This window comes from Colius striatus, chromosome 16 (assembly GCF_028858725.1).
Source record: "Colius striatus isolate bColStr4 chromosome 16, bColStr4.1.hap1, whole genome shotgun sequence".
Lineage (NCBI taxonomy): Eukaryota > Metazoa > Chordata > Aves > Coliiformes > Coliidae > Colius > Colius striatus.
Genome location: NC_084774.1, coordinates 1,642,385 through 1,669,400, shown reverse-complemented (window position 1 = coordinate 1,669,400; position 27,016 = coordinate 1,642,385). Strand labels below are relative to the sequence as shown.

Below are 27,016 nucleotides of genomic sequence, written 5' to 3'. Positions count from 1 at the left end.
CAGCAGGGAGAGGGCAGCAGGGTGACAGTAGCAGGGAGAGGGCAGCAGGGAGAGGGCAGCAGGGTGACAGCAGCAGGGAGGGCAGCAGGGAGAGGGCAGCAGGGAGAGGGCAGCAGGGTGACAGCAGCAGGGAGGGCAGCAGGGAGAGGGCAGCAGGGAGAGGGCAGCAGGGTGACAGCAGCAGGGAGGGCAGCAGGGAGAGGGCAGCAGGGAGAGGGCAGCAGGGTGACAGCAGCAGGGAGGGCAGCAGGGAGAGGGCAGCAGGGAGAGGGCAGCAGGGTGACAGCAGCAGGGTGACAGCAGCAGGGAGAGGGCAGCAGGGTGACAGTAGCAGGGTGACAGCAGCAGGGAGAGGGCAGCAGGGTGACAGTAGCAGGGTGACAGTAGCAGGGTGACAGCAGCAGGGTGACAGCAGCACCTCTCTGAGCAGCCATCAGACCCCTCAGAGCTCTGGCTCAGCCCCGTGTGCCTCCACAGTGCCTGTGCCATGTCCCCCATGCCCCAGCTCACACCAGGCACCGCTACAGGGCAAAAAGGCATTTAATGTGGAGCCCAGGAAGCCACGGAACAGAAACCTTCCCCTCCAGGCAAGGAACCTTCTGTCTCTGCACCAAGAAGACCCCAGAGATGACAGAAGGGGATCCCCAGCATGGGCTGGATTCTGTGGCAGGGCTGGGGGTGATGCTGCATCCCCCCACACACCCCTGGGCAGGATCCTGGTGCCACAGAGCCTGGGAGAGCGGCGGCCCACGCGGCGTGGCCAGTGCCACGGGTGGCAGGGCTGGAGGCACCGCGGCAGCTGGGGCCCAGGGCTCTTGGGAGGTGGGGAAAGAAGAAACTGGCCTGGAAGAACTGGAGGGGAAAGGCCAAGAAGAGCTCTCTGAAGCTGGGCCTCGGCTGTGTGTGTGCTCTTGGGGTGCCGTGGCACCGAGCTGCGGGAGGGCATCGCCCACAGCCAGGGCTGCTGCTCCCATCAGGGCTCCTGGGGTTGGGATCTTGTTAAAAACATTAATAAACATCAGGTGTCTGAGGCTGGGCTCACCAGGAAGCCTTCCAGCAGAGAGACAGCTGCAACACGCCGAACGGAGGAAACTCTTGTGCTATCGGCTTCGGGAGGTGGGAATCCGGGGTGGGAGCTGCCACGAGCAGGGGCCTGGCCTTCCCCCAGCATGGCGTGCAGAACCAGTCCCTAAGGGTGAAACAGCCAGCTTCTGCTGGGCTGGGAGGCGTCTCAGCAGTGAGAACCCGGGGCTGAGTCCTTTGGAAGCAGAACACCACCGTCCCAGGGAGGGGAGGGATGTGCATGAAGAATCAGCGTTGCCCAGGACAGAACGTGGCCCGTGGCAGGGCAGGATGCTGCTTGTGCTGGCCGAGGCTGACGTTCCCATCGTGGCTCCGCTGCAGCGGCCCCTCTGCCTGCGCTCCCCATCCTGAGCCTTGCAGCAGCTCCCAGCTCCATGTCCTTTGTTCACTCTCGTCCCTCCGGCCTCCTCTCCAACATCCCTCACCACCAGCTTCAACGTGCTCTGGCCGCCTCAGGGCCGCTGCAGGTCCCTGCTCCGCTCTGCTCCCTCCCGGGCTCCGCAGCAACAGCCACAGCCTGAGCCGGGCAGCTCCCAGACGCGGGGGCACGGGGAAGCGCACACGGCGAGGGGAAGGGGTGGATGGAGGTGCCTCTCGTGCGGACGAGTGGTGCAGGACGCGGGGCGGCCGAGCCACGCCGGCCCCGGGCCGCCCCCGGCGAGGCGCTGGGACGGTGCTTGGTTTCCTGAGATTGCTGGGAAAGGTTTTTAACCCCGCAGCGAGGCCCCGGGAGCCGCCGGAGCCGCCCCCAGCTCTCGGGGACGGGCCGCGGGGGGGGTTTGTGTCTCAGCACGGTGACACCGCGGTTAAGAAATGGAGGAGGGAGGGGGGTGTTTGCTGGTCCGGGGGAGGGAGCATGGTGGAGCGCCACGGAGCAGAGCTGCCGAGGGGTGCCGCTGCCGTCGCTGTGCTCGCCGGGGCGGGGAGAAAGGCACTGACGGCACGGGCCCGGCCGCACGGCCCGGCCGCCCCGGGGCCGCAGGGGTCCGGCCGGAGCCGCCCCAGGGCCGCGACGGCGCAGCCCGGGCCGGCCGCGGGGCAGCGGGAGCGGGGCCGGGCGAGGCGCCGGTGCCTGGGGGCGGGGGGCCGCGGCCTGGCCGGTGCGGGGGGCGCGGCCGGGCGGGCGGCGGGTCAGTAGCCGCAGTGGCGCCGGCAGGGCTGGTGCAGGACGGGCCCCGGCTGCCGGGCGCGGCGCGGCGGGCGCTGCCGGGCGCGGTTCTGGCGCTGCAGGGCCGCGGGGCTGAGGCGCGGCCGCTCGGCTCTCTGCCTGGCGCGCTGCGCCCGCCGCGCCTGCCCCAGCTTCTCCAGCACGGCCGCCTTCAGCTGCAGCGCCCGGCTGTGCTGCGGCCCGTGCCGCTCCGGCCGCCGCGCCGCCGGCTCCCTGCGGACAAACGGGCCGTCAGCTGCGGCTCTGCGGCCCCCCAGAGCCGCCCTGCGCCCCCCAGAGCCGCCCTGTGCCCCAGCACAGCCACCCTGCACCCCCAGAGCCACCCTGCGCCCCAGCAGAGCCGCCCTGCGGCCCCCCATTGCCGCCCCGCGGCCCCCAGAGCCACTCTGCGGCCCCCATAGCTGCCCTGCGCCCCAGCAGAGCTGCCCTGCAGCCCCCCATAGCCGCCCTGCGCCCCCCCAGAGCCGCCCTGCGCCCCCCCATTGCCGCCCTGCGGCCCCCTAGAGCCGCCCTGCGGCCCCCCATTGCCGCCCTGCTGCCCCCCATAGCCGCCCTGCGGCCCCCCATTGCCGCCCTGCGCCCCCCAGAGCCACCCTGCACCCCAGCAGAGCCGCCCTGCGGCCCCCTAGAGCCACCCTGCACCCCAGCAGAGCCGCCCTGCGGCCCCCCATTGCCGCCCTGCGGCCCCCTAGAGCCGCCCTGCGGCCCCCCATTGCCGCCCTGCGGCCCCCTAGAGCCGCCCTGCGGCCCCCCATTGCCGCCCTGCTGCCCCCCATTGCCGCCCTGCGGCCCCCCATTGCCGCCCTGCGCCCCCCAGAGCCACCCTGCACCCCAGCAGAGCCGCCCTGCGGCCCCCTAGAGCCACCCTGCACCCCAGCAGAGCCGCCCTGCGGCCCCCCATTGCCGCCCTGCAGCCCCCCATTGCCGCCCTGCGCCCCGCTGCCCGCTCCCATCCCGCGCGCCACCCGGTTGTGCTCCCGGCCCGTTTCTAACACCCTTTGACCCCCTTTCTGCACCCTCCAGCACTCGGGGACCCTCTGAAGCCCCTGAGCTCACGCTGGGGCCCCTCAGGGAGACACGGCAGAGAGAGGTCCTGGAGGAATGGTGTCACCCAGCCTGGGCAGAGGCTCACCCCAAGTCCTGGCTCCTGCCCCAGCGAGGGGCTCTGCAGGGAGACGCTTTGGGGCTGGGGGCGGCAGGGACCCCGTGGCACGGCGGGGTGGGATCATCCCCACCACCGAGGCTTTCCTGGTGCCACGGGCAGGGCGCAGCCCCAGGGAGAGGGCAGAGCTGCAGCAGGGCTGTGACCCCAGCGCAGGACGGGGAGCCCACAGCTCCTGCCGGGTGAGAGGGCACCAGGGCCATCTGGGGCACCCCTGTCGAGCCTCCTCCCTGCTGAGCTGAGCTGTGGGGCAGGGAGCAACGGCTGCACCCAGGGCCAGGGCAGCCTGCTGCTGAGGGGCGCCCTGGGCTGTGCTGGGATTCGGGGGGCTGCAGCACCCTCCTGCCTGGGGGACCACAGCCCAAAGGCCGCCGTGTCCTGCTGGGGTGGCTCTGCTTGTGCCCTACCCGTGCCAAGCGCCGCGTTTAAGCTGTGCCAGGCAAACCTCCCACTGTGCTCGGGGCTGGAGGCACACAGCCCTCCCCTGCCCCACAGCCGTCCCCTGCCCCACAGCCGTCCCAACATGGCCGTGAGACAACACCCTCTTCTGCGGCGCGTGGGTCTGACCCACACGAGGCACCCCACGGGCTCCCTGGGGGGAAGCGCTCCCGGGGCTACGTGGTGATTTGGGATGCCAGAGCCCACGGTCCAGCCCGCTCCCCCAGGGAGGGCCAGGGCTGGCAGGCGCAGCAGCACCCTCCGGCCACACTCACCCAGCAGCATCGTCCTCGGGGCCCTCCCCGTCCACCTCGAGGCTACTGGTGACGTAGACGGACATGCTGGGGTGCTCGATGAGCAGGTCCTCCATGGGGCTGCTCCCCACGCCGGCGGGGCCGGGCTCCTCTGCAGTAAAACAGGGGGGAGGGGTGACAAACCAACTCTCGTCCATCAAGCAGGGGGCGGCGGGGGCAGCGCTGGGGGGCGGCAGCGCGGGGGGCGCCGGGCGGCAGCGCGGGGGGCGCCGCGCCGGGGCTGCGGGGGGGACACGGCTGCCTGGGGCGGGGGGCACAGCCATGCGGGGCAGCGGGCACACACACACAGACCACGGACAGCGGGGAGGGGAGGGGAGAGAAAGGGGCATCGTTAGTGTGGCAGACACCGCGTCCCAGCCCCTCACCGCCACGGGGCAGAGCTGCTGCCGTGGCTCCTCAGCTGCAACCACACACCGAAATGCTTCCCTCCTTCCTCCCTTCCTTCTCAAAGGAGAAGGAAACAATTAACCCAGAGAGAGACTCCAGAGGAACACCAGCCCAGCACCTCGTGAACGCTGCAACCAGCAGCCCCGCGGGACAAAGCGGCTCACAGCTTTGGGAGCACTCGGGAGTAAAATCATCAGCAGAGGCTTTTGTTGTGCCTCCTGCTTCTGAGTTTTGGGTGGCTGAGCCAGGAGCTGCCCCCCTCGCCTTTCTGCCTCTCCCCCCTTTCCTCACCTCCAGCTGGCAGAAGCACTGGGGCTGGTGCTTCTCTGGCTGCCCGTGCTCAGAACGACTGGCTGTGCTAGGGAAAGGGAGATGGTGCCTGATGTTGGGCTCACTGGGATGCCCAGAGCCCTTCCTGGCCACATCAGGGACTGGACCTCAGGGGATGCAGTGCAGGGACACACGTGACCCTGCATCTGGGGAAGGGTGGAGGAGAAATCCCAGGTGGAATCCCAGAAGGAACCCCTGGTGACCGTGTCCTTGTGAGGCACAGGGCCAGCAGTGGCCTCCCAACCCAGCACTCGCTGCCCCCACAGCACAGTCCCAGCCTGGGGCTTGGAGCAGGCTACAATCGGCCACAGCAGAGTCTTTTCCTTCAGCTCAGTGCTTGTCAAGCTATTAATAGCTGTTGACATGCTGGGCTGGAGGTGATTTGTCATCCTGGAGCCAGGCACCGAGCCCAGGGGCTGTTCCCAGCCCAGCAGTGCAGGGGATGCTCAGGGTTGCACGTCCCTCCCCTTTGCCACGGTGGGGTTTAATGTCACAAGGAAAATCTTGGGATGCCCAAATCCCTGGGCGAGCTGCAGCCATATCACCAAACGCTGGGGAATGCTCTTTGCTCCCTCCCTGGGTTGTGCAGCAGGGCTGGGCACCAGGCTGTGGGGCATCTGAATCGCTCCTGGGATGCCTGGTTACCCTGGCTGCATTTTGCACACGTGGGTCAAGGACCTGGCAGAGAGGGAAAGAATTCCCAGGCTGGCCAGGCTGCTGGGAGGGAGCTGGGCTGGGAGGGACTTGCTCCAAGGCACAGGATGGGAGCTGGAGCCCATGGGTTTGGGTTGAAGGTGCTTCATTAAAAGGCACAACTCCAGCCTCAGAAATGGGGCCAAGAGAAATCAGTGGCTGGGGAGTGCCAAGGGGAAAAGGCAGGGGCAGAGCCAGTGGGGTTTAGCAGTGGGTGGCAGCCACATTGCTGCAGCAGCTCTGCAGCAAGGGCCTGGCTGCTGGACTGGACACAGTGGGAGCCTTTTGTAGCAGTCATCCCCGAGGCCCAGGAAGCTGGCTTCAGCCTCAGGCCCAGGGCATGGGGGCCCAGCCTTCATCTGGAGAAACTCCTGCTCGTCATGGCACGCTCTGGGCCCGTTGCAGCCGGTGCCAGGTGGCCCAGGCACAGAGCAGCTGTGTGCCCATGGCTCCAGGGACCTCCCTGCCACCATCTCCCTCCCATGGCACTGCTGTGACCCTCCCTGGACAGTCACCCATTGCACAGGGAACGCCTCCACAGCTGCCCATGCCCACACACCTCCCCCAGCCCTCCAGAGTGCTCCAGCCATGCACAGGCTGGCCCTGTCCCATCCCACAATTGTCTGGGCTCTGGTCCCACCCCTCCCACATGGGAGAAAAGCCTTAATGAACAACTCACACCAGGAAAATGAGCTCTGCCCAGTGCCTGGGGAACAGGCAGAGAGAAACAACCCCCTGCACCAGCACAGGCTGGGGGTGACCTGCTGGAGAGCAGCTCCAGGAGCGGGACCTGGGAGCACTGGTGGGCAGCAAATAAACATGAGCAGCAATGTGGTGTCATGGGCAAGAAGCCAATGGCATCCTGGGGGCAGCAAGAAGAGTGTGAGAGCGAGGGAGGTTCTACTGCCCCTCTGCTCTGCCCTGCTGAGGCCTCATCTGGAGTCCTGTGCCCAGTTCTGGGCTCCCCAGCTCCAGAGGGACAGGGAACTGCTGGAGAGAGGCCAGTGCAGGGCCACCAAGATGCTGAGGGGATGGAACGTGTGTGAGGAGGAAAGGCAGCAGCCCTGGGGCTGTTCAGCCTGGAGAAGAGAAGCCTGAGCTCAGGGGCACCTCAGCAACACTGACAAGTACCTAAAGGACAGATGTCCAGAGGATGGGGCCAGTGTTTGTTCTGTGGTTCCTACTGACAGGACAAGGGGTAAGAGGCACAAGCTGGAACACAAAAAGTTCCACTTAAAGACAAGGAGCAAGTCCTTTGGTGCTGAGGTGAGAGAGGCTCAGGCTGCCCAGGGAGCGTGTGGAGGCTCCTTCTGAGAGGTTTCCAACCCACCTGGACACGTTCCTGTGCCCCTGAGCCAGGGGAACCTGCTTTGGCAGGGGCTGGGGCAGCTCTGTGGGGCCCTGCCCACCCCCATCATCCTGTGACTGTGTGATCTGCTCAGAGACCAGATGTCTGCCAGAGGGAGGACAGAACCCTCCTCCAAGACCTGCAGGACACACTTGTGGTCCCCTGGGCTGGGGCACCACGAGTAACCAGGGGCTGCAAAAGCAGCACAGGGCGTGGGGCACGGGCAGGCTGCTCTGCTGAGTGCCCTGCTCTATATGCAAGCAAAGGGCCAGAAAATCCTCTTGCAATTGGTTGAGTCAAGGACCCTACAACAGAAAGGAGGAGGTCTTCATGGAGCTGGAGAAGCTCTCGGCCCACAAGGAGCTCCATGTGCCTGGCTGGTGTGAAACGGCTGTGGGTGGCTACTGAGGGCTCTCCAGGCACAGGCACCTCGTGCCAAACACCCCTTGTCTGAGTGCTGTTGGCACAGGCACTGCTTTGGGCTGGTCATTGGGAATGGTTTGGGCAGCTAAGCCCCTTGGAACTTGATTTGCTCCCCTGATGGACTCAGAGGACCCAAACGTGGCCCAGCTGCTGGCTGGAACAGGCCGGCACCATGCTGCTGGCTCTCACTCCCCAGGGCCTGCGGAAACCTCCCTCCCATGGGGCTGCCCCACGGGCACCAGGGGAAGAGGGATGCAGAGCAGAGCTGATCACACACAGTGCAGCTCATCTGCTGTCTGTCACCTCAAGGTTTGCCCAGCTCTGCAGAGACTGTGGGGCTGCTGTCCTGACCTGCTCTCCTCACCTGCAAGATCAATTACGAGCCATCCCTCCTCTTCCTCCTCCTCCACGAAGGGTTTGGGCTCCTCCAGGCCTTCTGGCGTGTTGCTGTCACTGAAGAAGAGGCTGGTGAGACGCTGAAACATGGTGGGCAGTGGCTGGGTGGGCTGGCTGGTGAATTGGAGCTCCTGGTGAGCACCAGCTTCCAGGCGTGGGGGGGAGCAGCGGGCAGCGAGGGGCACTGCTGGCACGGGTGGGCTCAGTGCTGGAGGAGTTTTGCTGCTGGGTTAGACAGTGTGTAGTGCAATTCTGAGGTTCTTTACTTGGCTTCAGTGCAAAGGCCTGTGGAAGAGACAGGAAAAGGATGATGCAGTTGGACTGGTTGGCATCGTGGACCTCCTGTACCTCAGGGGTGTGGATGGGCTGGGGGGTGAGATCCAAAGGTGGCTCATGTGGCCCATCCCAGCTTCTGGCACCATCAAGGGCATCATGCACCACATCCAAGAGCAGCAGTGAAGGGCTGTGTGTTCCCCCTGCAGCCCCTGCAGGGCACATCAGCATGCCCTGGGCACGCATGGGCTGGGGACATGGCAGCCAAACACTCCCTGAGCCAGGCTGGGCCCAGGCAGCCACCAAGCATGGCTGGCATCGAGCTTTGCTGCTCGGGCAAGGCAAACGCTGCTCTGCTGTTGTCCTGCCTGAGGATGATGGCACAAGCCACCCCACCACTGCAGGGCCTGCCCTCCTCCTGCTGCCCCCCAGGAGCCCTCAGCAGCCTTTTGCTCTGCCTGTGCCTGCCCAAGCCTGGCTGAGTTCTGAGCGCTGTGGGTGTCTCTCTGCAGTGTGCCTGTGCTTCCCTGCCACCCTCCTGCCCCACAAAGTGACACAGTCCCAGGTGCCATCACATGGGCCATCACTGCCCCTTGGGACGGGCCTCAGAGCACTGGGCTCTGGGCTGTGTCAGCCCCGAGCACTCAGGCATCAGCTCAGGCTGAGCAGGGGCTGGTGCCAACCCCCTGCTCCACCTTTGCCCAACACACACACTCCCCCAGCTCAGGGAAGGTTTGGCCTCACTCATTTTATTAATGGCTGCAAAGCTCCGAGAGAGGCAGCCACAAGCTGCAGATCGAACTGTGCAGCACAAAGAACACAACCTGTGCAGAGAAAACACTTCTTGGTCCAGAGGCATTAAAGGGCATCCAAATGCCACCCAGAGTGAGCTGTGAGGAGTGGGGCAGCTGCGTGCTGCCCTGCTTGGCACATCACCTGGGGGCACTCAGAGGGGAAACCCCCAGCTCCTGGCACAGAGGCTGCAGCGTCAGGGCACGATCCTGCCCCTGTGCTGGGCCCTGGTGAGGCTGCACCTTGAGTGCTGTGTTCAGTGTGGTGTCTCTCACTGCCAGGGACACTGATGTTCCACCCTCCCTTCCCTGGACCTGCCTGGCACAGCAGCACAGGGCCGGGCACAAGCGCTGGCCAGGGGGAGGCCAGTGGCCCCTGTCCAGCTGCAGCCGTCACCCACAAAGGCTTCCAAGCAGTGAGCACAGGCCAAGCTCAGACACAGGCACAGATTTCCCCCTTGCATGAGCAAGGGCAGCCTGGCAGGAGCTGGCTGCAAGACTGTGCTCCCCACACACTGCCCTGCCACAGCTCCTGGCCCTGACAGCTCCCCAGCACTGCCCCCTGCTCCAGCCTGGCTCCGAGAGCCCCCAGCAAGGAGCTCGGCCTCTGTCAAAGCCGAAGGATAACTGGCAGTCAAACCTGAGAGCAGAAAGCATCTGGTTTTTGTTAATACTTGACAGTAGCTTCCCCTGGACAGCAGCAAAGCTGGTCTGCTCCCCTGCCCTGGGAGCAGCACTCATGCCCCAGCACCCCCTCCTTAGCGACTAGAAAAAGTCACAGGGTGCACAACAGGAGCTGGTGTCTGAACTCCACAGGTGCCTGCCCTAACCCCCAGACAACTTCCCTTTCTGAAGGCACAAGGCAGAGCAGAGACCATCATTGTCCCACCTCCCACATTTTCCCTGCCTATAATCAAAAGCTGTGATAACCACGCTGTCACACACGGCCAGCCCTCTGGTAAGGCTCTGGCAGGACCATCCCGCCCCAGGGCAAGCCCACAGTATGTAGGGAGGGCTGAGGCAAAGGGCAAGGGAGCTCTGGGGACAGGAGGAAAGAGTTAAAAGCTCCCCTGAGAGCAAGAGTTGAGCTAAGACATTCTAAAGGATCGTCTCCCAAAGAATTTAAGTCAGCCACTGCTACCCCTCTTGCTGTGCTGAGGAGTGTGTGGTGAGTGTGAGGGGGTCCACGCTGTACCATGGCCCATGGTGGGGCTAACGGGGCAGGGCAGAGCTTGCAGCACCCACCCCAGGACAGAGACAGCCTGCCTGGCCAGTGGGATCAGTGCACTGCCCTGCAGCCACTCCAGACACTCTGCAAGCGACCGAGAACATCAGCTCCTCAATGTCAGCACCACCAAGGGCTGAGTGACTTTCTCAGCCCTTCACAAGGCAAAAGGCTCCTTGGCCATCTGCTACCGAACAGCCACACACGACCTCAGAGCCTGCAGTTGCCAGCAGGCTCTTCCCTGGCTTGATTAGCAGATGGAGCTCCAAAGGTTCTCCAGGATTTTGGGAAGCCCCCACTTTGTCTGCAGCAAACGTTTGCCCCTCGTAGAGCAGGGGACCTGTGGCCAGCAGCCTCGCAGGACAGACGCCAGCATGTTCCTGCCAGGGGATCTGTGTCACTGCTGCCCAAGTCGTGCCCTGCCACCAGGCAGAGATGGTGCCCACAGCAGCAGTTTGGTGCAGGACATGGCTTCTCCTGCCCCTCTGGTGCCTCATTCCAGCCCACCCATCTCTTCCAGACAGCCCACATCTGTGGGGGAGGTCTGGCCGGTGCTGGGCCCATGCACCACATCCTTGGGGCTGAGCTGCCCCAGAAACCACACGTCCCCTACCAGAGCCACCACCATGGGACAGCTGCCACCCTTCCCAGGCTTCCATCAGCCCTTTCCTCAGCACACCAGCCCCAGCCCAGGCTGCTGCCAGCACCAGGGAACAGCCCACAGGTGACAGATGAGTTTCCTAATGAAGTTTCTCAGCATCCTTCCAGAAAGTCCTTTTCCAGCTACCCAGGGTGCATTAAATATTCAAATTCCAAGTAGGAGTCAGGAAACCATAACACATGAAGTTATTCACCCCCCCCCCTTTCAGAAACCTCGAGACAATAATTAGTTTTCTGAGTCACCATCACTGCAAATAACCCCAGGAGCTAAGAATAGGCAGCAGGATGGGCAGCAGCGCCCCGGGACGCGCCAGAGCCTGCCCAGCGGGACCTGCCCTGCGCCCACAGCTCCCACAGCCACAGGCTGCAGGAGCAGCAGCTGCCCTCGGGGATGGACACGGGCTCCCTGACACTGCAGCACTGCTGGCTGGTGGGAGGGATGCTGCTGGAGAGGGGCAGGGGCAAGCGGCGCTGCCTGGCCATGGCTGAGGGTACCCGGCGCGGGCACTGCTGGGGGGACAGAGCAGCTGCTGCCCTCCTGCAGCCCTGGGAAATGGGATTCTCAGCTCATTCTACCTAAATGTTTCACAGGCTGCCCTCGCCATGCTGGGTGTACCAAAATCCTGAACAGGGCACAGACATCAAGTGAAGCAGCAGGTTGGGCAGCTGGGGGGGCCCAACATCACCCCCAAAAATCACAGAATCCCAGGCTGCTGGGGGCTGGAAGGGCCCTGCAGAGCTGCTCCAGCCCCAGCCCCTGCCAAAGCCGGTTCCCCTCGCTCAGGGGCACAGGAACGTGTCCTGGTAGGTTTGGAAACCTCCCAGAAGGAGCCTCCACACACTCCCTGGGCAGCCTGGGCCAGGGCTCCCTCACCTCAGCACCAAAGGAGCTTCTCCTTGTGCCAGTGGAACTTTTTGTGTTCCAGCTTGTGCCAATTACTGACACCACAGAAAAAAAAGTGTGGCCTCATCCTCCTGACACCCACCCTTTAAGTACTTAGTGTTGCTGAGATCCCGACCCAGGCTTCCCTTCCCCAGGCTGAACAGCCCCAGGGCTGCAGCCTTTCCTCCTCACACACACGTTCCATCCCCTCAGCATCTTGGTGGCTCTGCACTGGCCTCTCTCCAGCAGTTCCCTGTCCCTCTGGAGCTGTGGAGCCCAGAACTGGGCACAGGGCTCCAGATGAGGCCTCCCCAAGGCAAAGGAGAGGGGAAGGACCAGTGAATGACCAGTGAAGCATCCCTGTGCTGTCCCCACCGAGGAAAGGGCCAGAGCTGGCAGGAGCTTGCCCAGGACAGTTTGGCAGGGCTGTATTAATGCATTTGGTCACTCAGTAGCTGCCCTGCACCTCCTGCTGATCCCTCGGCTCACCAGCAGCCTTGGCCATGAGGCTCTCGGGTAGCAGTGGCCACAGGCACAGAGCTGGACCCCACCAGCATGGACTGAGCCCAGCAAAGCAGAGGCAGCCCCCCAGGCAAAGCCTCCTCCACTGCGGAGCAGGGAAGGTGAGGAAGGCAGAGAGTACTCAGGAAAATCCCCCAAAAAACCTCCTTGTCACTATTTACAGCAGCCCAAGGCAGCACCTGGGGCTTTCCCCAGCCAGCCCAGGAGCTCGGTGTGGGCTGGAGCCCCACACGCTCCCCCAGACCCCACCTGAAGAAGGGGGAGGCAGGAGGGGTGGTGGTTTTCTAGGATCAAGCGTCCCCCTCTGCACTGGCTTCCTTGTGTGGCTGCAGCAGGAAGGTCCTTGCCCAAGGATAAACCTGACCTTCTGCTGTTTGATGTCATCACACAGAGCCCTGGGGAGCCTGGCAGGGGCTGGGTTGGCAGGGTTGGAGCAACCAGGGGATTGTCAGATTTGCCATGAGCTGTTGGTGAGCTTTTCGAAGCTCCAGGATGTGCAAGGTGAAGCTCCTATCCCATCCTCCCACATCTCAGGAGGCTCAGCACCGGCTGTGGGCTGGACTTTGATCCCAAAGGAGCCCTGAGCTCCCTCCTGGGGCCGTGCGTGCGCTGGGCTGAGAGCCGCCTGCTCTGCAATTAGTGCTCAGCGGCTCTCAGATAAGAGCTCATGGCTCAGGTTTTTCCAGTCTTGCTGAAGCAGGTGATATCGCTTCAGTCTCGAGGGGAAAAACTTCCATTACGATTTTTCCCTTTGTGCTCAGCCAGATAAGCACCGATTTGATGCAACGGGTCCCTAATGGTGACAGTGAGCTACAGCAGAAGCCTTTTGTGTCGGCTTTTTTGGCGGTGGGTGGGGAGCAGAATGTAAAAGGAGAGGAAATGTTTAGTTTAGAGCAAAAAACCCTGTTCTTGGCACTTGGTAGCTGAAGCACAGTGAGAAGGTGCAGCACAGTCCTGTACCTGAGCCCAGCACCTGTTTCAGGGATGGTTTCCTATCCCATCAAAGGCTTGTCCGAATTTGCTCAGCTCTCCCCAGAGCTGCTGCCAGCACCAGGGACTGGGAGCTTGGGAGCCTGGAGCACCAGGGGCTGGGAGCCTGGGCCTTTGCTGAGGCTTTCCAAGCAAGGCTGCAGCCCCCCTGCACGTGAGACACCAACCTACAGACATGTGTGTTTTAAATAACAAAAGCAACTATGTGCCTTTTTAACGTGGTTCTGCAGTTACACTCCACAGAGTGCACTGTTATCAGCTGCTGAGCCCCCTCCGCTGGGAGCAGGTTCAGTGCCCGGGGCATCCCTGGCTCAGCCAAGCTGCCAAGGTCACGAAACCCTTCCCAGCCGCGGTGTTTTGAGGGCTGAGGACACCTCAGAGCTGTCCCAAAGCGGGCACACTCGGAGCATCACCCACAAAAGCAGCCTCTAGGTGTGGTACCCACGGCAGCCGCGGGCTCGGCAGCCCGGTACAGGTGGCACGGTGCGATGCGAGGGCACAGCCCCTCCGCCTGGCACTGCCAGTGCCCTGCGCCCCCTGCCCACAGCTCCTTCACGACCACCACAGTCACGCTCCACACGCACAACCCCGCACCGCGCAGCCGAGACCCGGAGAGCGGCGGGACGAGGGAGCGGGGGGATCTCGGAAAGCACCGAAAAGCCGCGTTTTGCGCCTAAAAGAGCTTCTAACTAAGCACCGCGGGGGGTCGCAGAGCGGGGTATCGCGGAGGGGAAGGAACAGACCCGACACGCAGCGACAGCCACGCGGGACCGCGGCTTTACCGCCCTCGGGACAGCGCCAGGTCACTGCGGGACAACGCGGGAAGGGGGGGGGGGGGGCAAGGGGGGGGTTGGGGGGGTGGGATGTATTTGGGGGCTTTATGACGTCTCAATGTCATATGCAAATGAGGCTGACGTCACACCCGCGGAGCCAATGGGAGACGAGCCCAACCTCGAGTCTTAATCCGCTGATGAAGAAACAAACAACAGGCGCCGGGGGGGGGGGGGAAGGGGGGAACGAGCCGCTGTCCTCCCGCGGGGGCGAGGGGAGGGGGGTCCGGCGGCGGGGTCCCCCTTCTCCCTGCCCCCACCCCGCGGCAGGACAGCGCTGCGCTGAGAGCTCCGCTCGCCCCGGCTCGCCCCCCGCCCCCCCGGCTCGTTCGGCAGCGGACTCACCTCGCCGGTAAGGGCAGCGCGAAGGGGAGCGGCGGGAAAGGCGTGAGGTAGGTGCCGGTTGTCCGGTGCCGATGGCGCGGCGCTTGTGCCGAGGCCCCGCCGCTCCCCCCCCGCAACTAATCGGGGACCTTCCGACAGCTGATCGTGACGTCACAAAGGAGGCTCCGCCCCCCGGCGGGGAAGCGGCCAATGGGAAAGGGCAGTGGGAGGGAGGAGGCTCCGCCCCCGTCCCGCCTCAGGGGGCTCCGGCATGCGGCCGGCGGCTGGCGGGCGGAGTTCGGCTGCGCTCGGCTCCCTTCGGCTCTGCTCGGCTCCCTTCGGCTCTGCTCGGCTCCCTTCGGCCCTACTCGGCTCCCTTCGGCCCCTCTTGGTCCCGCCCCACCCCGTTCGGTCCCGCTCCACCCTCTTCGGCCCCGATCGACCCTGTTCGGCCCCGATCGACCCCGCTCGGTCCCATTCAGCCTCGCTCAGCCCAGTCCAGCCTCACTCAACCCCGTTCGGCCCCGCTCGGTCCCGTTCAGCCCCGCTCGGCCCCGTCCAGCCCCGCTCGGCCCCGTCCAGCCCCACTCGGCCCCGGGCGAGGGGCGGCTCGGAATGGTTGCGAGGCGACGAGCCGGGGGGTCACACAGCCCCGAGACTGGCCCTGTCCCAGGGGTTAGGGGGACCGGGCCGGGCTGAGGCGAAGGGCGAGCAGGCAGAGGCTGGGAAGCCCCCGGGTGCGCTCGGGGAAAGGCGAGGTAACCAGGGCTCAACGGGGACTGAGAGAGGGGGAAAATAAAGCATTAAAGATGTGGGGAAGTCTGTGCGGGGGGCTGCGGCGGCGGCTGGGAGCGGCGGGGCCGGGGAGGGCGCGGGCGAGGAGATGCGCCGGAGGGAGCGGGGACCGGAGCCCGAGACTGGCCGGGAGACTGGCCCGCTGCTCCTTCCCGCTGCGGGGCACGGATGGATGGAGCGGCCCCAGCCTGGCCCTCGGAGGGATGGCGGGTACCTGCGGCCTCGGCTGCCGCGGGACCAAGCTCTGCTTTGACATCGAGCCAAGCCGGTCACACGGCAGGAAATTGCCCATATAAAGACACAACATTTGTTAAAACAGTCATTAATGGGGCAGCCGGAGGGGCTGAGTCAGGCGTGGTACGGTTAGGACTCATCTGGCATGGCAGGTGAGAATTCCCCATCGCAAATTCACAAGAGGCAGAATTGAATTGAGTCTCGTTTTACCCACAGTCACAAATTAAATAACACTTAGTCTTCTGTAATTGAAGAAGGCTGTAAACCATTTCGAGAGGAGAGCGGCCGCCCGGCAGAGCTCATGCCCTGCTTTGCTGGCAGGGGAGCTCATGCAGCCTGAAACGTTCCTAAGCAGAAAACCCACTCGTGTGGGATGTCTGGGGAGGGCACATCCAGCATGGCAGGCCCAGGGAGTGCCCAGGGAGCCAGAGGTGCCCGATGCGGCGGCTGCCAGAGGCGCCAGGAGCTGCACTGCAGAGCAGACTCGAGCCCCAGACTGGTCCCTGCTTGAGGGCTCATGCTGCTGGGAGTCATTGTGTTGCTTTTGGTAGCACTTGTTTCGCACAGAGTGGTGACACACGGCTCCTCCTGGCTGCAGCAGGACTGTGGGAATTCACCTGCGACCCCGCTGCCATACAGGCGTGGATAGAGATAAATGCATCCGAGCAAACCTTGCTGGGGTCACACATCTCCCAGGAGGAACCGTCCCGTTCGCGTGGCAAGTCTCAGAAAGGGCTGCTGTAACGGGATGACTCTCCCCATTGGGATGGGAAACGCGTCTGGCCCTGCTGCACCCTACCCCGGTCTCTCACTGCAAAGCAAGGCAGGCAGCCCCTGTGCCAGGGCAGTTTTTAGCCACAGTGGTCGATGGCTGGGGGGAAGCTGCTGCAGCCAAGCAGAGGAGCGAGCTTTGCAGGGAGAAGCACACAGAGGCTCTGGCTGCCGCTGGGCCTGGCCCTGGGCGCTGTGGCCGGTGGGCTGAATGATGGCTGGCAGCAGTGCCCAGGTGGCAAAGGGAAATGGCTGTGATGTGCTGGGGCAGCAGCTGGGGGTGGGAAGTGGTGCTGAGCCAGCCCTCGGGTGCCTGTGAGCCTGCAGTGAGTAGGCTGCCAGCGCGAGCCAGGGACCACAGCATGCAGCCTGCTGGGCTGTGCCATAGGGCTTGTGGGGACAGCCTGTGGGGCTTGAGGTGGCCCTCGCTTCGGTCCCCAGGGACAGCCATGTCTCTCAACACTGAATAAAGGAAAGGAAACAGGTGCAACTTCTCTGTGGCATCCGGGTAGGGTGCAGGGACACTCACCCTACCAAAGGGGATGATCCAGCTTGGAGGCCATCGGGTCGCTGAGGAAAGTCACGCTGCAGTGAGTTGACCTGCACGGCCTGAGGTGGCTGTGGCTGGAGAGGACAAGTGGGAGGCTGAGGGCACATCACATGCCCACAGGGAACAGAGAGTTACCTGCAGCCTCTCTGTGTCACGCATGAGGCTGTGCCAGGAGGCCTCGGGCTCTGCTGCGTCACCAGCGGCTCTTGCTGTAGCTGGGTGACGGTTGCAAATGGGATGGTGATCACATTGGCTCCTGCTTCAGCCCAGAGGTTTTGGGATGCAGTGCTGGTAGCTCCTGGCAAGGTGCAGGGCTGGTGTGTAACACACGTGCTTCGCTTCAGCCCACAAATGCCATGTGAATCAGTCAGGGCTCTCAGCATCTACCCATCCCCTAGGACAAAAAGAACAAAAAGAGATGCTGAGGCCAGCTACCCAAAGCTTCTGACAAGGAAACCAGACCAGGAAGTGTGACTGGATCTTTGCAAATCGCTGCAGGATTTGGGCTGGACTGAGCACAGGTGTCCCTCCGGCCGCCGCTGTCTGCTCTGGGTCCCTCGCAGGTCCCCGTGCTGCATCCCGAGCTGGCGCTGGTCCTGCTGTCTGTCCCTGGCCTGAGTTTTAGCCCAAGTCCAGGCAGCACTGAAACAGTCATTCTTCCCAGTGACACTGGGTCACACTAGTGACTGCTGAGCACCTGAAGCAGCACTTCACACCGTGGCCCTGTGTGTCGTGGGGCTATGGGTCAGCAGCAGGCTGACCTCCTTGCATCTCCCAGGCGCCCGCAGGCCACCACCCGTTTGAGCCGTGTGGCTCGCTGCCATTCTGAGTCGTGTGCTCACAGAAGCTGCTCTTTCTCTTTCCCCAGAAGGACACCCTGTCCCAGCCACCCCCCGTTCTACTGCAAGCCCTTGGTGCACAGACTCCAGGACCTGGGATTTGTGCTTTGCAGCCGTGGAGGAGCACAGAGGAGTCACCTACAGCAAATAACCGTGAGAGCGCTCTGGGAATGGCCACGGCCAGGAGGTGACCTCACTTGAAAGAAATCTGGGGTTTATGTTTCCACTTCGCTGACAAAACAACCCGCTTCCCAAAGATGAGCATGGGGCGGATGTTTTTGCATTCGTTACAGAAAAGAAATGGATTTGCTTCTATATTTAGAATTTGGGTCAGCAGCAGCTTTCTGCCAGGAGACACCAAAACAGGGCTGCGGGCCGGCCCAGTGCCAGGCAGCCGTGTCCCGATGGGAAGGCTGCCCAGGGAGGCAGATCCCGCGGGGGAGTCACGGGGGAGAAGCTGGCTGTTGTCCCCATGGCGTGGGGTCCCTCCCTCCCTCCCCAGCCAGCAGCCCCGCCTGACCCAGGCCAGCAGCTCTGACTCAGGGTGCCCTTTGCCTGACGCCGCCTTGTTTTCAACAAGCTTCTCGTTTGGCTTTGGGACAGAAGGAAATAGCAGCGGGTGGATGAGCCCAGTAATTTGACCCAGGGCAATTTTAGGGTGTGTGTCTCAGCATGGGGAACCCGGGTGCAGGCAGCCAGGGTCGCTGCCCGTGCAGCGAGGGGCTGGTGAGGGACGGGCATGGCAGCTCCCCTCACCCCTGCCACCTCCTCAGCAGCTCAGCAGCTCTGCCAGAGCCCACGCAGAAGCAGGAAGCTCTCAGGGGCAAAGCTTTGCCCTCTCCCTGCTGGTGCAGCAGGAAAAGGGGGTGGGGAATGCAGCTGCTGCCCCAGTAACAGCCACTGGCTATGGGCCACCTCATCTTTAGCGCTGCCTTAGTGAACACCCAGCATCCAGCTTCCTCCTGTGCTGGGAGACAGAGACAGCCCCTGCTGCTACCCCAGCCACTGCGCTGTGGGTCATGGCCAGGCATTCCTCCCCTGACAGCCCCTGCCTCTCCCCAAGGCTCCAGCTCATCCTTCCCACCATCACCCTGGCAGCAGCCATCACCCTGGCTCCCCCAGCCTTCCTCAAAATGCCACGAGCCATAGGGTGAGATGTTGTGGTGGGATGTGCCCTGTAGGGATGGGGTGTGCTCCATAGGTGTGGATGTGCTCCATAGGGATGGATGTGCTCCATAGGGGTGGGATGTGCACCATAGGGATGGATGTGCTTCATAGGGGTGGATGTGCACCATAGGGATGGATGTGCTCCATAGGGGTGGGATGTGCACCATAGGGATGGATGTGCTTCATAGGGGTGGATGTGCTCCATAGGGATGGGACATGCTCCATAGGGGTGGGATGGGCTCCATAGGGGTGGATGTGCTCCATAGGGGTGGGATGAGCTCCAGAGGGATGGGATGAGCTCCATAGGGGTGGGATGTGCTCCATAGGGATGGGGTGTGCTCCATAGGGGTGGATGTGCTCCATAGGGGTGGGATGTGCACCATAGGGGTGGATGTGCTCCATAGGGATGGGATGTGCTCCATAGGGATGGGATGTGCACCATAGGGGTGGATGTGCTCCATAGGGGTGGGATGAGCTCCAGAGGGATGGGATGTGCTCCATAGGGGTGGGATGTGCTCCATAGGGATGGGGTGTGCTCCATAGGGATGGGATGTGCACCATAGGGGTGGATGTGCTCCATAGGGGTCTATGTGCTCCATAGGGATGGGGTGTGCTCCATAGGGGTGGGTGTGCTCCATAGGGGTGGGTGTGCTCCATAGGGATAGGATGTGCTCCATAGGGATGGGATGTGCACCATAGGGGTCTATGTGCTCCATAGGGGTCTATGTGCTCCATAGGGGTGGGTGTGCTCCATAGGGATGGACACTCTGCAGAGTGTGTTCCATAGGGGTGATGATCCTGAGGGCACATGTTGGTGTGGAGGCCTGGAACACAGAATAGCTCAAGGATTGCTCTTTCTGCAGCCATATGGACTCCAACCAGTGTGGACAAGGACTCTGGGGACCCGAGACCTCTGAGATCCCCTGAGTGGCTTCAGTGATGACGTGGGCTTGCTGCTTTGATAAAGGAGGGCAGTTGCATTCTCCAGGGGTTGTATCCTGGGTTGAACCTCTCCAGATAAGTGTCCTGGGGTGGCCAGTGCTCTGCCCAGTGATGCCAAACTCAAGGGTGCTCCTGGGTTGCCCTCAAGTCTCGCTGTAGTCCCTGCCTACAGCAGCACTGGACCACAGGGCCAGGTGCCACCCAGGAGTGAAACCCAAGAGAGCTCCCAATAAGGGAGGGCATCTATAAATGTCCTGCCCTGTGCAGGTTTCACTATATCGAGGACAGAAAGGGAACACTAAAGTCTTCTCTTAATCTGCAGTCTGGTTTCGTGCTGAGACGAGAGGAACAGATCCCCTGTTACCACTCCAGAGGCCCTGCCCCAAGTTTCCATGCCTGTGCAGATGCTCGTTATGCACACCCCTGCACTCATCATGTCCCTGTCCTCCCCAGGGATCTCAAAAGCAGAAGGTTAAAATTAGCCCTGGGCTGTTTCCAGCCAGGCCAGCAGGACTGCTTGGTGGCCACCCCAGTGGCACGGCTGGCTGAGCCACGGCCACAGCCCAGGGAGGAAGCACACGGAGCGGTGTGGAACCAGGGACCACGTCTGGAGACAGCCAGGCATGGGATGGGCCCCTGGAGAGAGGGGCCACAAGCCTGGCTGCAACCATCCAGGCTCCTTGGTCTGTTCAGAGTTTCTGGTTAGTCCCTTGGGCTGAGCTACAGCACATGCGAGGGAACACGAGCCACAGGCACATGTATGGGGCAGGAGGAGGCAGCAGAGCCATATTAGGGCTGTCATGCAGAAACCTCTCACCCCAGCACTGGCCTCTGGCATGAGCTGAGCTGACAGGCATTAGGACACAGTGCTCACAGGTCCTGGATGAACTGGGACAAGTGAAGGAAGTCCAGGCCAGCAGCAGGGCTGAGTTCTGGCCCTGGTCATGGCTCTGGTTCTCCCGCTGCACCTCTCTCACGGCTGCGTCGTGTCCAGGCACCAAACCCCCATTGCCTGGCAGCCCCACTGCCCTCTGCATGGCCGGGAGTGAGCCCCTGTCCATGGGCCTCTGTGTCATGAGAGCCTGAGGAGCAGCCACCCTCACTTGCCTGCAGTCACAGCTGGGCAGCCTCAGTGGCTGCATTTGCTCGGGGTGCTGCTGGGCATGGGGCCGTGCTGGCAGGGCTGGCTGCCCTGGACACCCCCAGCCAAGGCAAGAGGCAGTGGCTCTGCCTCAGGCTGCCCCTGGCCATGTGCAGCCAGACCCCCACATGCCTGACGAACGCTGGGGCGGTGGTAAACACAGCTCAGCTCAGTCACAGGGAGCTGAAAATCCTCAAGGACTCTGTGGCATCTCAGCAATCCTCCCCCAGACGGCTGATGGCTGGCAGAGTCCCTCCAAGTGTTCCCTGGCACCTCGCTGGGCCAGCAGCAGGGCTGGCATGGCTGTGACATTGGAGATGGGGCTCCAGGTCGCAGGAGAGGAGGGGACAAGGGTAAAGTTTTTGCTTTGCTTTTTGGACACCATTCCAAGCTCTTCAACATACACAGGAGTTCTACAACAAGTTCAAGCCCCAGACACAGCCATGGTGGCCCTCAGTGCCTGGTCATGGCTGGGGTTCAGCATGGTGGAGACATGGCCATGGCAGCCCTCAGTGCCTGGTCCTGGCTGGGGTTCAGCATGATGGGAGACATGGCCATGGCAGCTCTCAGTGCCTGGTCATGACTGGGGTTCAGCATGATGGGAGACATGGCCATGGTGGCTCTCAGTGCCTGGTCCTGGCTGGGGTTCAGCATGGTGGAGACATGGCCATGGCAGCTCTCAGTGCCTGGTCCTGGCTGGGGTTCAGCGTGGTGGAGACATGGCCATGGCAGCTCTCAGTGCCTGGTCCTGGCTGGGGTTCAGCATGGTGGAGACATGGCCATGGCAGCCCTCAGTGCCTGGTCATGGCTGGGGTTCAGCATGATGGGAGACATGGCCATGGCACCTCTCAGTGCCTGGTCATGGCTGGGGTTCAGCATGATGGGAGACATGGCCATGGCAGCCCTCAGTGCCTGGTCCTGGCTGGGGTTCAGCATGGTGGAGACATGGCCATGGTGGCTCTCAGTGCCTGGTCCTGGCTGGGGTTCAGCATGGTGGAGACATGGCCATGGCAGCCCTCAGTGCCTGGTCCTGGCTGGGGTTCAGCATGGTGGAGACATGGCCATGGCAGCCCTCAGTGCCTGGTCATGGCTGGGGTTCAGCATGATGGAGACATGGCCATGGCAGCCCTCAGTGCCTGGTCCTGGCTGGGGTTCAGCGTGGTGGAGACACGGCCATGGCAGCCCTCAGTGCCTGGTCCTGGCTGGGGTTCAGCATGGTGGGAGACATGGCCATGGCAGCCCTCAGTGCCTGGTCCTGGCTGGGGCTCAGCATGGTGGGAGACATGGCCATGGCAGCTCTCAGTGCCTGGTCCTGGCTGGGGTTCAGCATGGTGGAGACATGGCCATGGCAGCCCTCAGTGCCTGGTCATGGCTGGGGTTCAGCATGGTGGAGACATGGCCATGGCAGCCCTCAGTGCCTGGTCATGGCTGGGTCAGGCGCAGTGTGGGGTCTGTAGGGAGCACAGCTCTGCCTGTGCCTGACCCCACACTGCAGCACAGGGCCCGAGGAGCTGCAGCTGCCTTTGGAGAGCCCTGACATGGGCAGAGCACAGCCGTGGGGTGAAGCTGCCGGCCCTGGGCTGCGGCAGGAGCCAGCCAGGGGCCCGTCGCCCCGGGGACACACACGTGTGCCTGTCAGTTTGCTCCTTGGACAGTGGCCTGCCCGAGCACGGCACCTTCCAAGGAGCTGACCTTAAAAAGAGCAAAACACAGGCTTGTTTTGGAGGTGTGTGCTCGCCAGTGTTTCCCCCGAGCCCTGGGCCTGCTGCCCAAGCTCTCCCACCCGGTGAGCAGCTCCCGCAGAGCCCAGCCACAGCAGCCTTATAAGGCCCTGGCACTGAAACTGCACTGCCACCATCTGCTCCCTCCCTGATGCACACACAGGGGAACCTGTCACAGCCCACCCAAGGCAGAAGATGCCCCCATCACCTTCTCTGATGCCTGAAGCTCAGGTTTCTGTTCCTCTGAAGGTCTCGCTGCAAGGAAGGGGAGGTGGCAAAGGCCTTTCTGTGATGAGCTGTTCCACCAAAATGCTTTAAAAAGTATTTTCCTCATCTTTTTTTAAATATTATTAAAGAGGTGAAAAAGTCCCTTTGCCTGCCCTCACTCAAAGCCCTCACAGGCCTTCGGGTATCTGAGGGTCCTGAAAACAGAAAGGCTTCCAACCTGTGATACAGCCAAGCACAAGAGCAAACAGGGGCCCTAAGTCAGCACATGGCCTGAAAATAGATCAGGAGCGTTATCTGAAAAATGCACTAAATATAGACAAAGGATTTATCCCAGCACAGGGCCAAGTGTGGCTCTGAAAGGCCCCGTTTGTGCTGGTGTGCTCACAGCAGGCTCCCGCCACACCTCGTCTGGCCGCAGCCCCACGGCACTGCTACGGCTCTCAGGGTTCTCTGAACGTGAGTGACAAGATGACCCGTCCCTGTGGATGCTCCCAGCCTGGAGCATCCCTGTACAGTCCCAGCTCTGTAAACACCTCCCCTTGCCCTCTGCCCTGCACAAACGGGTCCTGCTGCAGGGGGCTCTCTGGGCAGGGGGTTCTGAGCAGCCCCACGGGCACTGCTGCCCTCGGCACCCTCCAGCTGACCTGTCCCCAGCGGGTCTCTGCTTGCCCAAGTTGGGACTTTAAAGCCAGATCTGAGGAGTTTTCTCCTCCTGCAGCCTGCCAGACCTCTGCCAACGCCATGGCCTGACAAACACGCCACCTTCCCATCTCTGGGCCCACTGAGGGGCAGGAGCGACCGAGCCCCTGGGCACAGCAGTGGCCAAGGAGGACAAGGGGAAGCAGAGGTGAACAATGGTGGGCAGGAGAGGAGGAAGGGAATCTCACCCACACAGTCCCCAGACGCTAGAGGGCTGCTGTCCCAGGAGATCTCCAGAGCTCTGGGTGGGCACCAAAGTGGATCCAGCAGCTCTACACGTTTCTGAGATTCAGTGATTTGGGGATTAAAACAACCCTCCCCTGCTCACAAGGACTGAGACAAAGGCAGAAGGAACCTCACAAAATGTGCCTGGTAGGGCCAAGCCTTGCTGTATTTTTGAAATGAGATAGGAAAGTCTCCTTGAAAAAGGTCTGAGATGCTTTGAAGTCCTCACGGCTCATTAACTGCCCTGGAGGGAGCCCCAGCAGCCCGGCACCTTCCTCCAGCAGAGCTAGGGCACACCTGCAGCACCGAGCTGCCCTCCTCGCCTGATGCTCACAGACACACTCCATGAAGGGATTTTTAGGTGAAATACATGCTTTTCCAGTCAGCTCAGCACGTGTGGTGTGGGAAGAGGGGTCACTCCCCACTCGCTGCCCTCCGGAGCTAAGCACGTTTCTGCTCCCAATTCACCTCAGCCCTTCCTGACCTCCTGCTGCTCACAGCTGGTTCTGCGACATCAGAAACACAAACACGCCTCCAGGATCTCTCACCAGATCTTTCCTCATGCCCTGGACCTTCTTAAGGACTTTCATAGAAACCCTGTCACGGTCTGGGACAGATAAGCTCTCACAAACAGCGTCAGGCGTTCCCTTCCCCACCTGCCCTTCCTGGGACGGACACCCCGTCATTAGAGCTGAGACCAGGAAGGTGCTGGAGAGGTGAGACCAAGGTAGGGACTCACCCCACAGGTGTGTGGGGCAGGTTGCTGGCTGGTGTCTAAGAAAAACACACAGTGTGGAGGAGGAGCAGGACAGGGACCTGCCACAGCAGTGAGTCAGAGGCCCCACGGCTCCCAGGCCCTGTGAGTCCTCTCCCCTCCTCCCCCGGGCACAAGGTTCACCCACTGCTACAAGTGCAGCTGGAGATGGAGCGAGGGGAAGGGAGACCTGGTGGGATTCAGGAGCAGAGCTGGCAGCGAGCACAGACAGCTCTGCCCAGCTGCCTGCTGAGACCTGGGCGGAGAGAGGGACTAGGGACGAGAGCTCAGCCGCCTCCTCCTCGAGCCATCTGCTTCTCCAAGTTATGGGGCTGGGTTCTGCCTTACTGAGGGCACTGTGACCCTCCTCTGGGAAAGCACGAGCACAGCTGGTGTTGGGAGTTGCTGGGAGGATCTTCCTGGCAGCCACTGCGCTGTGGGACTGCATCCATGTGCTCAGGGTGAGGGTAACCTCAGGCACACGCTCCCCTGAGCAAGGACAGACACCATTGGGGTTGTTAAGGGCTGATCCAAAATAAGGGGGATCAAAGCATATGTCCAGGGGAAAAAATCCCCCCCACACCCTTCTCCCCAGCTCCTGTCCCTGCATCAACAACCTCCCTGCAACACGCACTTGGCAGCTCTGCAGCATCTTTTCCCAGAACCACAGGCAGGAATTTGACCCCAAGAAGCTCTTTCCCTGGTCTGAGCCACACGACAGACAGGACACCGGGGCAGCAGCAGCAGGAGCGTGTGGAGGAGCACTGCTGCTCTTCTGGCCTCAAACCCCACCACACCTCGATGGAAGGCTGCTGCAGAACTGCTCTCCTGCAAAGCCCATTTTGCTCCAGTTGGGTAATTCATGTGTGTGTGTCTAACTCGGGTCATTCAAAAGCACCCTTTGACTTCCTGCTCTGCTGCAGCTGGAGGCTGCTGGTGAGGTGATGCAAGAGGCGGCCGCGATTGCAGCCAGGGCAGGCAGGCCTGGTGCCAGCCCCACACCCCTGCCTGGCACTTGCTTTGTGAGGGGGGACTCACTGACCTGCTGTGAAGGTAAAGCTGGGGACAAGGCTGGCTGCCAGGTCTGGCCTCCCCTGCGTTGGGGGAGGATGTGGAAAGGCAACAGAGAGGATAGAAAGTGCGCTTTTGGTTGTGAGGAAGTGTTGTAGATGTGCCTGCTTCAGCATCCCAAACACTGCCACTGGGATGGAGCCAGAATATTGTAATTGCACCTCTGAGGCATCAGCAGGTGGGTTCAAGAGGTGCCTGTTATCAAGGAGCCCTCAAGGATGTGCTGCTCTTTAGGAAGAGAAGCCCACAGTCAGCAGGATTGCCCCAGCCCCCGCGCCACTCTGTAAGCACGAAGCTAAAGGTGTGTTTCCATTGCCACCACTTTCATCAGTGATCCGCAGAAATACAGCTGGAGCAGAACAAAGACAAAGCCAAGGAGGGTGGCACAGCCCTGCCCTGCTCCTGGGAGCGAGACCCCTCTGTGCCCACCCACTGCCAGCATGGGCAGCCAAGCCAGGACCTGGAGACAAAACCTGGGAGAGCCGGCCCGAGCAATCCAGCCAGGCGAGTAGAGCCAGGGCTGGCAAAGAGCTGGGGAAATGGGTTTGGAGAGGGACAGCACCTCCTCAGAGCTTCCTCCAAACACTCTGTGCAGCCTGGGCCAGTCCTTCTGTGCCCACAGAGCCTCCACGAGCTGCCATGCTGTGGCCATAAACCCACCGCAAAGCACGAGGCACAGTGTGGGCAGCAGAGTCCCCCAGGACCTGTCCGTCTGCGCTCCTGCCAGTCACCCAGCAGCCCTGACCAGTTTGCAGGAGGTGAGAATTGTCCCTCAGGGTGCAGGAGGACACAGGGTTCTGTGTCTAAGGGACAGTCCCAGCCTGCACTCACCCTCGTTTGCCCCTGCAGTTACGGTGGCAGCCCCCAGCACACGGCACAACGCGCCTGGCACACGGGCACCGACCCACGGTGTGATGGCGAGCACGTGGCTTCCCCAGAGCCCACTCCCAGCACTCCCTTTACCCAGTGCAGTGCCCTCAGGGCCACCAGCCTCCTCTTGAGAGGCAGAGGCGAAACTTTGTGCCTTGCTGAGCACCTTCAGGCCTGCACCCACCGCCCAGCCCCGGGGCGGTGACAACATGGGGCTGTGATCCACAGCTCAGGCGACACGTGGTGGCACAAGGGAAGGGTCCTCGGGACAGCCAGTGGCCACGTCACACACCACAGCACTGGCTGGATGTGGACTTCAAAGAGCCAGGTCCCATGGGACAAAAGAGCCCAGGGGTGACTCTACTGGAGAGTGGGTCACAGGGCTGAGCAGCCAGCAGCTGTGCCGAGAATCCGGAGCAGCGACCGAGTCACGGCCAGGCGAGTTACGCACCACAGAGGCTTCGCATGTGACCAGGAAGGGCCTCAGGTTCAGGCCTGGGGAGGCAGGAGCAGAGGTCACCACTGAGTCACCAGCAGGTCTGGGCACCACACTCAGCACCAGTCCCTGGCTGCCTCTGGCCCTGAGTCTCAAAGCATCGCCCAAGTGCCTCCTGCCAGCACCATCCCACCTCGATCATAGAATCGTCTAGAAAAGACCCTTAAGATCACTGAGTGCACCCACTGACCTCACACTGCCAAGCCCACCACTAACACACGTCCACCAGCACCTCATCTATGTGTCTTTTAAATGTCTTCAGGGATGGGGACT

At 62.4% G+C, this 27,016-nt stretch overlaps 1 protein-coding gene across 1 annotated transcript; it reads right to left on the bottom strand.

The window, feature by feature from the left end:
- Positions 1-2,196: 2,196 nt before the first annotated feature.
- On the bottom strand, positions 2,197-14,400 carry TP53INP2 (tumor protein p53 inducible nuclear protein 2). Its single transcript, XM_062009143.1, has 4 exons — positions 14,262-14,400; positions 7,711-8,027; positions 4,127-4,256; positions 2,197-2,464 (listed from the first exon to the last, which is right to left on the bottom strand). The coding sequence occupies exons 2-4, from the start codon at positions 7,829-7,831 to the stop codon at positions 2,215-2,217; spliced, it is 501 nt and encodes a 166-aa protein (XP_061865127.1). The 5' UTR covers positions 7,832-8,027; positions 14,262-14,400; the 3' UTR covers positions 2,197-2,214.
- Positions 14,401-27,016: the final 12,616 nt, after the last annotated feature.

Excerpts from the sequence above, each read along its gene's own strand:
- TP53INP2 (XM_062009143.1), bottom strand. The coding sequence starts at position 7,831 with ATGTTTCAGCGTCTCACCAGCCTCTTCTTCAGTGACAGCAACACGCCA. Across the intron at positions 4,257-7,710 it reads GCTCGTAATTGATCTTGCAG|AGGAGCCCGGCCCCGCCGGC; the intron begins GTGAGGAGAGCA and ends GTTTTACTGCAG. Across the intron at positions 2,465-4,126 it reads CCCGAGGACGATGCTGCTGG|GGAGCCGGCGGCGCGGCGGC; the intron begins GTGAGTGTGGCC and ends GTTTGTCCGCAG.